Below are 13,999 nucleotides of genomic sequence, written 5' to 3'. Positions count from 1 at the left end.
TATAGTTGTCTCTACCAATAGTCCCAGCCATTCTAGATGACAGCAGAGGCAACCTGGCCAAGATCCCTTCTCTCCCATTATACGGCTTCACAACTGACATGGTAGCACGCACCCATGATCCCAACACTTGAGAGGTGAAGGGAAGAAAAATTAATTCAACACCACCAAAACCTACACAGGGAGCTCTAGGCTAGACAGGGATACAGAGCAAGACATTTTACAAACTCTAAGATAAGATAAAATGAAAGTTAGAATATGATCTCACTTGGTAGCCCAGTCTATCCTAAAACCTCTGTATCCTAAGTGTCAGAATTATAGAAACAGATAATGATACCCCTTAGGCTTTTTAAGTGATAATTAAAATAATATTCTATGTATGTGTGTTGTTATGCCACTGTGCACACGTGGACATTAGAGAACAACTTTGTGAAGGTGGTTCTCTCCTTCTACATTTATATGGGTCCTAGGGATTAAACTCAAGTCATGACTGCATTGTTGGGCAGTAAATGCTTTTACCCACTGAGTCATCTTGCTAGCCCTTGTTTTTTCTACATTTTTAAATGATTTGAAACAAAAATCTATTAGTCTGACTTATTAACTTATAAAAATCATATTTTAGAAGTCTATCTAGTGGCAGGCGAAAAGCAATTTTAATTCTAACTGGAAGATTCTATAGGGCAATTAAACAAAAACTTAAGTTATACAGGTGTGAACACTAAGACCCTAAGGCAGGTGGCTGTGAAGACTGTAGTGGGCTATCACCAAGCCACAGAACCTCAATGTTTACAGGGCACCCAGCAACCTCCTCAGATTGGTGTGAGCAGCCCCCACTTCACCTTCCTATCATCAAGCTGAGGCTCTATTAGAAGTCAATTAGAGAGCGTGAGGCTGTAGTTCCCTGGTCTCTGGGAAAGCATGTTTGCAGCAAGTGATGGAATATTGACAGCAGTGTCAGCAATGTAAACATCACTGGTCATCCTCTACCACAGAATGCATGTTGTCCTAACATGTTTGGACAGGAGTAAATAGATAAAAGCTACACGACCGGAATTTGGCCAGATTCATCTGTACCAATTAACACTGCTATAATATGCCTATACAAAACTCACTCACATGCTCCCATTTATTTGTTGTTTTGGCAGTTGATAAGAAGTTAATATGGTTTAGTGAAAACTTCCTCATCCAGCTTCTAACCAGCTCTTCCTTGCTGTGTACAAGTGCACGCTGTAGTCTCAGAAGCAGCCCTATAAAGCCTGCAGTGTCCTAATTAAAGTTGCTGACTTGGTCTTATTTCCAACTTTTGTGTCATGTTTGCTCTTGAATCTGACTGACGAGAATATCTCTATTCCTCCTTTAATGTCTGATGCCATCACTTGGTCCTAATTTATATGCAGCGGCACTCCAGCATATACTGCACACGAAGGTATACTTGTATGTAGAACATTATCTTCCTTTTGGCCTATAGTTCCTTTCACAAGGAAGATTAATGAAGAAAATACTTATATTCTGTATAAAAAACAAAATCAAGCCAGGCAGTGGTGGCACACGCCTTTAATCCCAACACTCGGGAGGCAGAGGCAGGCAGATCTCTGTGAGTTCAAGGCCAGCCCGGTCTAGTTCCAGGATAGCTAGGGAGGTTACACAGAGAAACCCTGTGTTGAAAAACCAAAAAGAAAAAAATATACTAAAATCATGTTTAAAATTCTTTTCAAATAAAAGCTGAAAAGCAAAACACACACTCCCAAGATATAAATAACAAAGAATCTATCTGTAGGGGCTGGAGAGGTGGCTCAGTAGTTAAGAACACTAGAGGACCCAGGTTCAATTCCCAGCACCCACATGGCAGCTCACAACTGTCTGTAACTCCAGTTCCAGGGCTTCTGATGCCCTCACATAGGCGTTCATGCACCAATGTACATAAAACAAAAATAACTAAATTAAAAAAAGAAAAGAATCTATCTTAGTAAAACTAAAATGTGCATAAAGATACATGTGGTAGCATGTTTATTAGAGTAATATATATTGATGAACACCTTGACAAATACATGTAATACAGTGTGAGCAACAAAGAACAAAGAAACTACAATTTGGCTTCATCTGGATCCCTGTACCTGTCATCAACCTTCCTACCTACAACCTTCTACAGACAACCTCTATTTTGATGGTGTTATTCCTTAGTTTCATCAAGTTTTTGCCTATTTTCTGGCTTACAATATACAGACCAGAACGTGATTTTTCCATGTTGCTTTTTGTTCAACACCATCTCAAAAATTCCTATGTTGTTACCCATAATTACGACTCATTCATTTCTGCACTGCGGCATACAATTCCATCATAAAAATGTACAACTTAATCCATCCTACCATTTTGACAAGATATCAGGTGGTCTAAAACAACAAGCGGGATGGAGAGACGGCTCAACAGTTAAGAGTTCCTGAGTTCAAGTCCCAGCAACCATATGATGGCTTGTAACCATTTATAGTGGGGTCTGAAACACTCTTCTGGCAAAAAGTCAATAGAGGACTCAAATACATAAAATAAATCTATAAAAAATAAAAACAACAAAAAAGGAAAATGGTCTGGAAGAGTGTATGTACATAAAAAAGACAAAATGTATATAGCAGGGATAGGAAACCAGAATTCTTTATTTGCTGGAAAAAAACAAAACAAAACAAAAGAGGCTACACAGTGTAGCCCTGGCTGGTTTGCCTGCTTGTCTTTCAAGTGCTAAGATTAAAGGCAGGTGTCATCCCACCCAGATTCTTTTTGTTTGTATTTTGTTTTTTTGAGACGGGATTTCTTGGTATAACCCTGACTATCCTGGAACTCATTCTGTAGACCAGGCTGGTCTTGAGCGAACTCAAAGAGATCCACCTGCCTTTTTCACCTGAGTACTGGGATTAAAGGCGCGTACCACCACCAACCAGCTCCAGATTCTTTTTAAAAAAATTACATTTACTTATTGTGCAGGTGTGGCATATAGGAGTGTAGATGTGTGCACATTATGGTGCATGTGTGGATGTCAGAGCACAACTTTTAAGACTTCCTTTCTTCCTCCTCCCACCACTCAGGTCCTGGGAATCAAACACAGATTGTCATCCTTAGTGGTTTTATCTGCTGTCTCAAAAAAACCAAACAACAACATATATTACTTGTATTATTAGGTAGCATTTTAGCTAGAACTGATAAAAAGTGTCTTGTGGAAAATATACTGTAGAAAGGCTTGGTGCTCAAATCTTATTCCTAATTTTCCAACACAAAATTAGAGTCAAATGTAAATGAAAACATTACCTTTATTTAGAGTTCTCTGATTAACTGGGAATTGAAATGGAACTCTTCCACCATTCCCAGAATGGAGACAACCTGAATCCTGTGACAGAGTCAGGTTGTCAACCTACCCATAATAAAGAGGGTAACTTTTACAGAGAACAGAACCAAGATGTAGACTGGGCTTGCCAGGAGTAGACCTTTGATATTCTCCTAGCTGTAGTAAGCAAAGGAATATTCATTCACGTCTTACACACAAGTTGGGGGCTAGTGTGGTTCAGTGAGGGCTTACTACTGTATGAGCTGGATGACCTGCGTCAGTCCTTAAGAGCCCATGGAAAGGTAAAAGAAAATAGATTCCTCAAAGTTGTCCTCTCATCTACACATACCATGGCACACACGCACAATAAAAGACAAAGAAAGAAAAAGAAACAAAAAGGCTGGAACAATCTTATTTCCTGCTGTGGAAAAAAGTAGTAATCCCAACTTTGTAAGAAATACAGGACCTGACTGAGGTCAACCTCTCAAATTCATGCATGTCTACAAGAAAAACAAAAAAACAAGAGATGTAGAAGAAAGCTTCATTTATAGAATTTCAAATACTAAGAACACCATCTCCCCGCTATTGTGTAAGAAGAAAAACAGAGAAGGCTTATCACACTACCCAGTACTCTAAAGTTTACTGTGCTCTAGGGATGCAAAGCTCAGTGGTTTCCAAGAGGGATGGGGAGGGAATTAGTTTATGGGAAGCACAAATTACCAGGTTCTCCATTTTCTGGAGTCTCTTGTCCAGTTTTACTAGAACTTCGGCTGGTGGACTCTGGACTGGTAGCTCGAACAAACATCTTCCATTTTCCTCTTTTAGACGTAAGTCTACGCATTCCATCCTGAGATGCTGGCTGGCTGATATCAGAACGTGGACTGGACCCTGACATACTTCCATCTCCTTCTTCCAAGGCTCTTAACTCTGCCTACAAAGAATGTGTTAATAAAATTAGCATGATATTAACTACTTATCAACAGTTAAATACTGCAAGTACTAAGAACAATGGTCATAACTGGTTTTTAAGTTTAAAACTTTTGGGCTGGAGAGATGGCTCAGAGGTTAAGACCACTGGCTGTTCTTCCAGAGGTCCTGAGTTCAATTCCCAGCAACCACATGGTGGCTCACAGCCATCTGTAATGAGATCTTGTGCCCTCTTCTGGCCTGCAGGCATACATGCAGATAGAATACTGCATGTATAATAATTAAAAAAAAAACTTGAGAAGCAGCAGCATTTTTAACCACTTTCTTTCACAGCTCAAAATTATGTTCCATTTCCATATATTCCTCTGCTATTAGTAAATGTTCATTCATGGGGTTGGAGATTTAGTTCAGTGGTAGCCTAGCAAATGCAAGGTCCTGGGTTTGCCCCTCAGCTTAGGGGTGAGGGGTAGGGGTGGGGGGGACAAAAAAAATAACAAAAAAGCTAGGCAGTACTGTCACATGCTTTTAATCCCAGCACTCGGGAGGCAAAACTTTGTGAATTCAAGGCCAGCCTGGGCTACATAAGGAAACTGTCTCAAAAAAAAAAAAAAAAACACCCACAAAAATTGAATAAATGTTCACTCACAATTAATTACAGTGACAAATTTTGATGTGTCACAAACATATAAACCTTCTGACATGCATACACATAATGGAAACAGTTTTATTAGCTGGTCCCCTACAGATTCAAATCTTCAAACAGGGAAAGCTTCAGGTTATTGTTACTGACCCAGGTCAAGCTTTGGGGCTGGAGATGGTTCATCAGTTAAGAGCACTGGCTGCTCTTCTAGTGGTCCTAAATTCAGTTACCAGCAATTACATGTTACCTCACAACCACCTATAGTGCGATCTGAGGCCTTCTTCTGGCATAAAGTTGTGTATGATAGATCACTCATACACATAAATTTAAAAATTAAAAAAGAAAATAAAAAAATCCTGCTTCATATTGGACTTTTAAAGACAAAGCAAAAGACTACCCCCCTAAGAGGAGAGGGCAAAAAAAGAACTGGGTGTGGTGAACACGCCTGTAATCCCAGTACTCGGAGACTAAGGCAGAAGATCACAAGTTTGAAGCCATCCCACCTCTACCCCTTAGTATTATCTCACAAGACCTATTTACTGTTTGACAACTAGCAAGAGCAGCACTAGAAATCAAAACAACAATTCTGTACTTCATTAGATTAGAAAACACTTAGGGAACTGGAGAAATGGTTCAGTTGTTATGAGCACCTGTTGCTCTTGCAAAGGACCTGGGTTTAGTTCACTGTTATCTATAACTGCAGTTCCTGGGATCTGATGTCCTTCCTTTGACCTCTGCAGGCACTAGGCATGCATCAATGTACACAAAATATACATATAAAAAAATAAATCTTCAAAAATAACACAGGTGAAGAGATGAGCAAAGTTGAGCATAACAACCCGAGTATAACAGTAATAAGGGAAAGTAAGTCCCTTAAATCAGTGATGATTAATCAGCACCGTCCCCTTGAATGGTTCTAGAAGAACGTAGGAGACTCATCTATGGGTATATTAGTAAGAGAGGTTTTCATGAGAATTTTATTGTGGCAGCATCAAGCCACGAGCTGGGGGTCCCAAAATGAATAAAAAAATGGGAAAGCAGCCAGCTTAGCACCGGCATTCATCTTCACTTCCTGACTATGGAAACACACAGTCCTCTAGGTTGAGTGCCTGTAGAGCCATGCTCATCACTATGGAAACACACAATCCTCTAGGTAGAGTGCCCGTAGAGCCATGCTCATCACTATGGAAACACACAGTCCTCTAGGTAGAGGGCCTGTAGAGCCATGCTCATCGCTATGGAAACACACAATCCTCTAGGTAGAGGGCCCGTAGAGCCATGCTCATCACTATGGAAACACACAATCCTGTAGGTAGAGTGTCCGTAGAGCCATGCTCATCACTATGGAAACACACAGTCCTCTAGGTAGAGGGCCTGTAGAGCCATGCTCATCACTATGGAAACACACAGTCCTCTAGGTAGAGTGCCCGTAGAGCCATGCTCATCGCTATGGAAACACACAATCCTCTAGGTAGAAGGCCCGTAGAGCCATGCTCATCGCTATGGAAACACACAATCCTGTAGGTAGAGTGCCCGTAGAGCCATGCTCATCACTATGGAAACACACAGTCCTCTAGGTAGAGGGCCTGTAGAGCCATGCTCATCGCTATGGAAACACACAATCCTGTAGGTAGAGTGCCCGTAGAGCCATGCTCATCACTATGGAAACACACAGTCCTCTAGGTAGAGGGCCTGTAGAGCCATGCTCATCACTATGGAAACACACAATCCTCTAGGTAGAGGGCCTGTAGAGCCATGCTCATCACTATGGAAACACACAATCCTCTAGGTAGAGGGCCTGTAGAGCCATGCTCATCGCTATGGAAACACACAATCCTCTAGGTAGAGGGCCTGTAGAGCCATGCTCATCACTATGGAAACACACAATCCTCTAGGTAGAGGGCCTGTAGAGCCATGCTCATCGCTATGGAAACACACAATCCTCTAGGTAGAGGGCCTGTAGAGCCATGCTCATCACTGCCACACAATGGATGGGCTGTACCCTCAGCTGTCATCCAAAATACATCCTCTTTTCCTTAAGACGCTTATGTCAGACACTTTGCCATGACAAAGAGAAAGGTTAACTATATTTAAAAAATCTTCAAAACCTTACTTTTTTCCTTTCCAAAGCTAGCTCCAGCTCAAGGGTATCTTGCTCTTCTTCCTCCTCACTTTCTCCAGACTGAACAACACTGCAAAGATCCTCCTGAGAAGGGTCTTCTAAGCTGTCCAGGGTGACTTCCTGGGGCTTCATGACAGTCCCCATTTCCTCCGCTGCTGTGCTTGTTTCCTTAACCTCTGACACGGGATCTGCTTCTTTACAAATGACTTTTCTTCTCCATCTTTCTTCTTCCTCTTTCACTCCTTCAGGCAGCAAGGGAGCAAGCAACGCTGCTGCCACCCCTTTCCTTTCCTCCTCGCTGTTGGAAAGAGCTTGAATTCCTTCATTCACTTCCTATAAAGAATAAAAGCATTGACTAACAACTCTCAAAATAATCCCTTGGAATATTCAATTATTTGTATTAACTAGCTTCTAAATTACTGGATACGCACAAAACACCCATACCCAACATACTAGTACACACTACATGCACACGAAGGAAACACTGCTTTAGGAAGGCAGTAGTTGAAATACAATCTACTGTCTCTGGATAGCGAAGGGAAGTTAGTAGGAAGCAGAGATAGCCATGACATCAGCATTTTGTTAACACATAACTACATAAATCTTCACCTTCTTCTTCTGCAAGGTGAAAAAAAGCTCATGTTTCAAAGGGAACTTAGGAGGAAAATAAAGTTTCTAAAATAAAATATGTGCTTAAGCTGGGCATTGAAGGTGCATGCTTAAATGCCATCTAATCTGGGAGACAAGAGGAAAAGAAATAGAATTTACCCTTAATAATGCTAACTTAGTGATAGCCTTGACAATACAATCTCAAAACAAAATTGCTTCATTCATATGTTTAAAGTGACCGGATGGTAGTGGTGGTGCAAACCTTTAGACCCAGCATTTAGGAGATAGAAATAGGCAGATATCAAGTTTGAGGCCTGCTTAGTCTACAGAATGAGTTCCAGGACAGCCATGAATACACAGAGAGACCCTGTCTCGAAATAAAAACAAAAATCCTATTTTGTCTATTGGAATACTTAACCATCCTAGAAATGTACATATTACAAAAAAATAAAAATAAAAAATTGGGGAGGGGGTCTCATGTAACCCAGACTGGACTCAAATTTGGTATATAGCAAAGGCTGTCTTTGAAGTTTGTACTTTGGGGATTAGGAATACAATTTAACACATGATACCTCCTAATCTGATCCTAAGTACTGGGGTGGGTAGGGATGGGAGGTTGTGTGTATCACTCTGAAAAATCAAAATAAATTGTAACTCAATGTACAATTCATTTGTTTCTAAACTCCATTTCAAAAAATAACTAAATAAACATTATAAGTAAGGCTGGATATAGTGGTAGACTCCTTTGATCTCAGCTTTTGTGGGGCAGGGGAAATCTTTGAGTTTGACATTAGCCTGCTTTACATAGTGAGATCCTGTCTCAAATAAATCAATCAATCAATAATGCAAGTCTATTATATGAAAGCCTGGAGAGGTTTCAGTGGATAAAGGCACTTTCTAAAAAGTGTGACACGCTGGGTGTGGTAGGGCACACCTTTAATCCCACCTGCCTCTGCCTGGATCTCTGTGAATTCAAGGCCACCTTAATCTATATAATGAATTCTAAGCCAATATGGCTGCAGAGATTCCGTCTCAAAACTCCAAGTCTGATGACTGAGTCTGTCTAACCAGAGCCTACATGGTAGACCAGAACTATAATGCTACCAGATATTGGCAGGTTGTCCTCTGACCTATACTCTGGCAACTGTGCTCCTAGCCCCCGTAAATAAATGCCAAAAAAATTATATGAAATTATCAAGCTATATGTATATGAACTATAAATGATTTTTATGTTCATACTATGGGACTATCCACAAGGTATGTTTATATAAATTCAATTACTCCAAAATCTAAAAACCTCAAATCTGAAATATTTTGGATAAGGATGACTTTTATAATTTTTCTTAAATTTTAATTGGGGGCTGGAGAGATGGCTCAGTGGTTAAGAGCATTGCCTGCTCTTCCAAAGGTCCTGAGTTTCATTCCCAGCAACCACATGGTGGCTCACAACCATCTGTAATGAGATCTGATTCCCTTTTCTGGCCTGCAGGCATACACACAAGCAGAACATTATACATAATAAATAAATCCTTAAAACATTTTGTTTGTGTATGTATATGTAAATGTAGGTGTCTACAGAGGCCAGCAGAGTCTGGTTCCCCCAGAACTGGAGTTCAGGCTGTTAGGAGCCTCCTGATATGGGTGCTGGAAGAGTAATATGGGTTCCTGCTGAGCTCTCCAGCCACTATGGAGGTCCAGTTTGCCATAGGACATATAGGATTTTAAAGGACACTGAAACAAACACATTGGTCTGAGATGGTGTGGGAACCCAACTCCAGAGTCAGCTTCTCAAAAAGCACAAGACAATTTATAAGTATAATATATATAATAGTGTTCCCATGTCCCTTTAGATGGCTTAAGTAGTTTTCATAGCACTAAATCTGAGTCACTAAAGTGGTCAGCAATTTCTATAAACCTTGTCTAACACAGAGAAACAGATTAGGTAAAATGAAGAACACTTGTGCTGTGAAATACTAGCATATTAAGTTCTTAGATTAGAAAACTACCAAATGCAGTATTTAAAAATACTAACCTTTTTAACTTCTCGTTTGGCTATGACTGGTCCACTTTTATTACTGGAAACAGTAATAGTTTTCTCCTTTATATATGTGTCTGTATTTACCATAAAACCAGCTTCAGTACCTGTTACAGAACTGGGGAAGGGAAAGTCAAGAAAAACAAAAGGTAAATAAATACCCACAGCAACAATTTTCTCCTAAGTAATTTCTTCTTCAGGTCTAGACTTACCTGGGCTGGTAATGCTGTAATCCCTGCACCTGTGTGGCAAGATATTGGGGTAATTCCCAAGTTACTTCGTTTGTTTGTGTGTTCCAATAATAATAGCAACCTGTGTTCTCATCCCAGACTTCTTGCCAATCTCCCATTTCAATTTCAACTATAAGAAAACAAAACATATTTTAAGTATAATACACATACACAAACACAGAATCCTGACTTCTCTCCTAAGATAGCTTTTAAACCATGACAACTTAATATAGTGTTCTCAAATCTGAATTTCAGAGTTTAACAACACCCTTAGAGTATACCACTAAAGAAAAACCCCTCTGCATTGTGATACCCAATATATATCTCTAGACATTACTAAATGTTCCCTGTAAACAACTCCTCTATAAGAATTATTTTTTCAATAAAAATTTATTCACAGGTCAGGTGGTGGCAGCGCACGCCTTTAATCCCAGCACTCAGGAGGCAGAAGCAGGTGGATCTTTGTGAGTTTGAGGCCAGCCTGGTTTACAAGAGCTAGTTCCAGAACAGGCTCCAAAAGCTACAGAGAAACCCTATCTTGAAAACAAAATAAAACAAAACAAAAAAATTTACTCACAGCCGGGCATGGTGGTGCATGTCTTAAATCCCAGCACTCAAGAGGCAGAAGCAGGCAGATCTCTGTGAGTTCAAGGCATCCTGGTTTACAAATTGAGTTCCAGGATAACCAAAGCTGTTACACAGAGAATCCCTGAATCCTCCATCAAAACAAAAATCATATTAAACAAATTAAAAACTGTCTGATACTCAAAAAATGAATTCTGAACCCTCAAAAATTTTCAAAACAATGGCTTTTATTACTCACCTGGGGCCATCATCCTATCTACTAACTTTCAAATATTACATTAAAAGGCCAGACATTGAGACCTAGAGCTAAAGTACCTGGCTTCACATTTAGGAAGGCCAATGTCTAACATACCAGTGAGGATTACCTTCAAGTCATCTTGAAATAGGGACCACACTCACCTCCTGCCAGTGAACACTGAGTATCATAATGCCACCCTGGTGTCTGGGTTGAGTCTGTTCCATTTGATGAGGTGGAAGAAAGGGCAGGTGTTGTTGCTTCCTTTGGTTCTGGTCGAGGTGGAGTTGGAGGGGGAGCAGAAGCTACCACAGAAGTTGCAGGCTGAGGAGCTGTTATGGCATCAATCTCCTATAGAATAAAAATAGCAATAAATGACAGGGCATGGTGGCCCCTAGCCCTCGGGAGGCAGAAGTAGGATGATAGCTGCAAGTTCCAGACCAGCCAGGGTCACAAAAGTACTATTTCAAAACAAACAAACATGTAAACAAAAGCATCACTAACCGCAAGAAAGTTTGCCAATGTACTATCAATGTCAGTTGACTGGTTTCCATTAGCCTCTTTGGATTGCGCTGTTTTTTCAGAAACATCACTCTCGTCATCATCACTGTCAGCATAAGCACCAAGCAAACACAGACCCCCTACAGATAAAGGGAAAACATTAGTAACACCAACACCAACATAGTCTATGAAATATTTAAGAAAATAAATACACGGGGCTGGAGAGATATATTAGCAGTTAATAGCACATCAAAATAATAATAATAAAAAAGACTACACAAGTCAGGAGGTGGTAGCACCCGCCTTAAACCCAGCACTTGGGAGAGTTCAAGGTCAGCCTGGCCTACAGAGTTAGGGTGTTACAAAGAAACCGTCTTGAAAAAACAAACAAAAGACTACATTGTTTTCCTTTTATTATGTGTGATATGCACATTTGCATGGAGGCCCCATAGTGGGGTCTCCTATTAAACCTGGAGCTTGCTATTTTAGTTAGTTTGGCTACCCAGCCAGCTCTAAGGAACCCAAGAACCCATCTCCTCACTGGAATTACAGACAAGATGCTACATGCATTCAATTTTTACAAAGGTTCTGCAGATTACAACTCTGATCCTCATGTCTTTGCTAAATGACACCCAGAGCCAAACCACTTTTTTTTTTAATTTTTTATTATTTTATTGTGTGCACAAACATTTTGGCTACATGTCCATACTTGGTATTTGGCATGCCTGGTGTCCTCACAGAAGACATTGTACCCCCTGGAACTGGACTTTTTTTTTTTTGCTTTTCAAGACAGGCTTTTTCTGTGTAGCCCTGGCTATCCTGGAGCTAGCTCTTGGAGACTGGGCTGGCCTCAAACTCATGTAGATCTGCCTACCTCTGCCTCCTGAGTACTAGGATGAAAGGAGTGCACTACCACCACTCAGCCTGAGTTTCAGACAATTGTATGCCATTATGTGTGTACTAGAAATCAAACCCAAATCCTCCAGAAGAGCAGCCAATGTTTTTAATCTCCCAATCATCTCTCCAGCCCCAGCCACATTTTGTTTATTTACAAATTAGAACTTAATTTCAAATCAGAATAACCACTAAATTAGGACTAGGACTACAGTTTAGTTGAAAAAGTTTGTACTTAGCATGTATAAGAACCTGGATTCAATTCTAACACACACACACACAACCCCCATGCTGGGCACGGTGGCACAAGTATGTATTCTTGACACACAAGAAATTGAGGTAAGATCATCATAAAAGGGCATGATGACATTGTGTCTTAAATTCCAGCACTCAGGAGGCAATAGACAGCTGATCTCTGAGTTCCAGAATAGCCTGGTCTACAAAATGAGTTCTTAGACATCTAAGGCTATAGAATGAGATTTTGTCTCAAAAAACAAACGACACGTAAAAACAGGAAAGATGGAGTGTGAATAATATATATATATATATAATATATAAATATGTGGTCATGTGCGAAAATATCAAAAGATTATTTTTTTAAAAAAAAAAACCTAAAACCACAAAGAATGATATTCAACTACCACAGATATAAATTATATAGTATCGGGCTGGAGAGATGGCTCTGGCTGCTCTTCCAGAGGTCCTGAGTTCAATTCCCAGCAACCACATGGTGGCTCACAACCATCTGTTATGAGATCTGGTGCCCTCTTCTGGCCTGCAGGCATACATGCAGGCAGAACACTGTATACATAATAAGTAAATAAATCTTAAAAGAAAAAAATATAATATCCCCTCAAGGGGTCAGGGTTGGTGACACAAGCTCAGGGCAGTCAGACCTACACAATGTCACCCTGTTTCTACCCCTAGCAAAACCCTTCAAGATAATAAAGTCAATCTATACAAATTTGATATCCTTCCCCAAATATACCATGAATCACTGAGCCTCACTCTCTCAAAGTAACAAAATTTGGTATTAGACTCAAGGTAGGTGTTGTATAGGTCTATTTTTCCAACAGTCAGGAGGTAAAGCATGACTGAAGATTGGGGTCAAAGTGATTTCTAGGGCAGTCTAAACTACAAATGGTAGCCCTGTCTCAAAAATTAAATTATCTCAAGATACCTAAATCAATCAAAATAGAATAGTTGAAACATATTTTCTAAGTAAAAACTAAGCAAACAATGATTATTTCTGAAATGAAAAGGTCCATGAACCAAGGTACATTAAGACAAATATAATTGGGCTAGTCATAGTGGACTTTAATTCTAGCATATGGGAGGCAAAGACAGGCAGATTTCTGTTTGAGGCCGGCTAGGGCTACCAAAGTGAGACTGTCTCTCAAAACAAATCAAATCATCAAACAAACATCTTACACTAAGAATAAAGTTGCTATAAACTATTTAAATCTGTGTTTAGAAGAGATTCTTCTGGAGGATCAGAGTTTGGTTCTTGGCACACTGGACAGCTGACAACCACCTGTGTCTCCACCTGTGGTTCTAACATCTTCCCACACTGGACAGCTGACAACCACCTGTGTCTCCACCTCTGTGGTTCTAACATCTTCTCACATTGGACAGCTGACAACCACCTGCGTCTCCACCTTTGTGGTTCTAACATCTTCTCACATTGGACAGCTGACAACCACCTGCGTCTCCACCTCTGTGGTTCTAACATCTTCTCACATTGGACAGCTGACAACCACCTGCGTTTCCACCTCTATCTCCACCTCTGTGGTTCTAACATCTTCTCACATTGGACAGCTGACAACCACCTGTGTCTCCACCTTTGTTCTAAGGTCTTCTTCTGGCCTCCCTGGGCCCCCACATATGGCATACACTCAGACAGACACATAAATA

General features: G+C 40.3%; 1 protein-coding gene across 8 annotated transcripts in view; it reads right to left on the bottom strand.

Annotated features, from left to right (window-relative positions):
- Window positions 1-13,999, bottom strand: part of Fnbp4 (formin binding protein 4) — a 36,251-nt gene that overhangs the window by 19,445 nt on the left and 2,807 nt on the right. For 7 of the 8 annotated variants that reach the window (XR_012909671.1, XR_012909672.1, XR_012909674.1 and 4 more), the window contains exons 3-8: window positions 11,195-11,331; window positions 10,855-11,041; window positions 9,853-10,000; window positions 9,638-9,758; window positions 6,988-7,329; window positions 4,028-4,238 (exon numbers count right to left, since the gene is read on the bottom strand). Coding sequence is in view for 3 of the 8 variants with exons in the window: in XM_075961281.1 (XP_075817396.1) it covers window positions 4,028-4,238; window positions 6,988-7,329; window positions 9,638-9,758; window positions 9,853-10,000; window positions 10,855-11,041; window positions 11,195-11,331 (1,146 nt within the window). In the remaining 5 variants the exon portion in view is untranslated. Of the gene's footprint in view, window positions 1-3,327; window positions 3,808-4,027; window positions 4,239-6,987; window positions 7,330-9,637; window positions 9,759-9,852; window positions 10,001-10,854; window positions 11,042-11,194; window positions 11,332-13,999 lie in introns of those variants that run through there. The other variant, XM_075961282.1, reaches the window with a different exon arrangement.

The sequence above is a fragment of the Microtus pennsylvanicus genome, chromosome 2, assembly GCF_037038515.1.
Source record: "Microtus pennsylvanicus isolate mMicPen1 chromosome 2, mMicPen1.hap1, whole genome shotgun sequence".
Lineage (NCBI taxonomy): Eukaryota > Metazoa > Chordata > Mammalia > Rodentia > Cricetidae > Microtus > Microtus pennsylvanicus.
The sequence above is the reverse complement of the archived record's forward strand: the minus strand, read 5'-3'. Positions and strand labels throughout refer to the sequence as shown.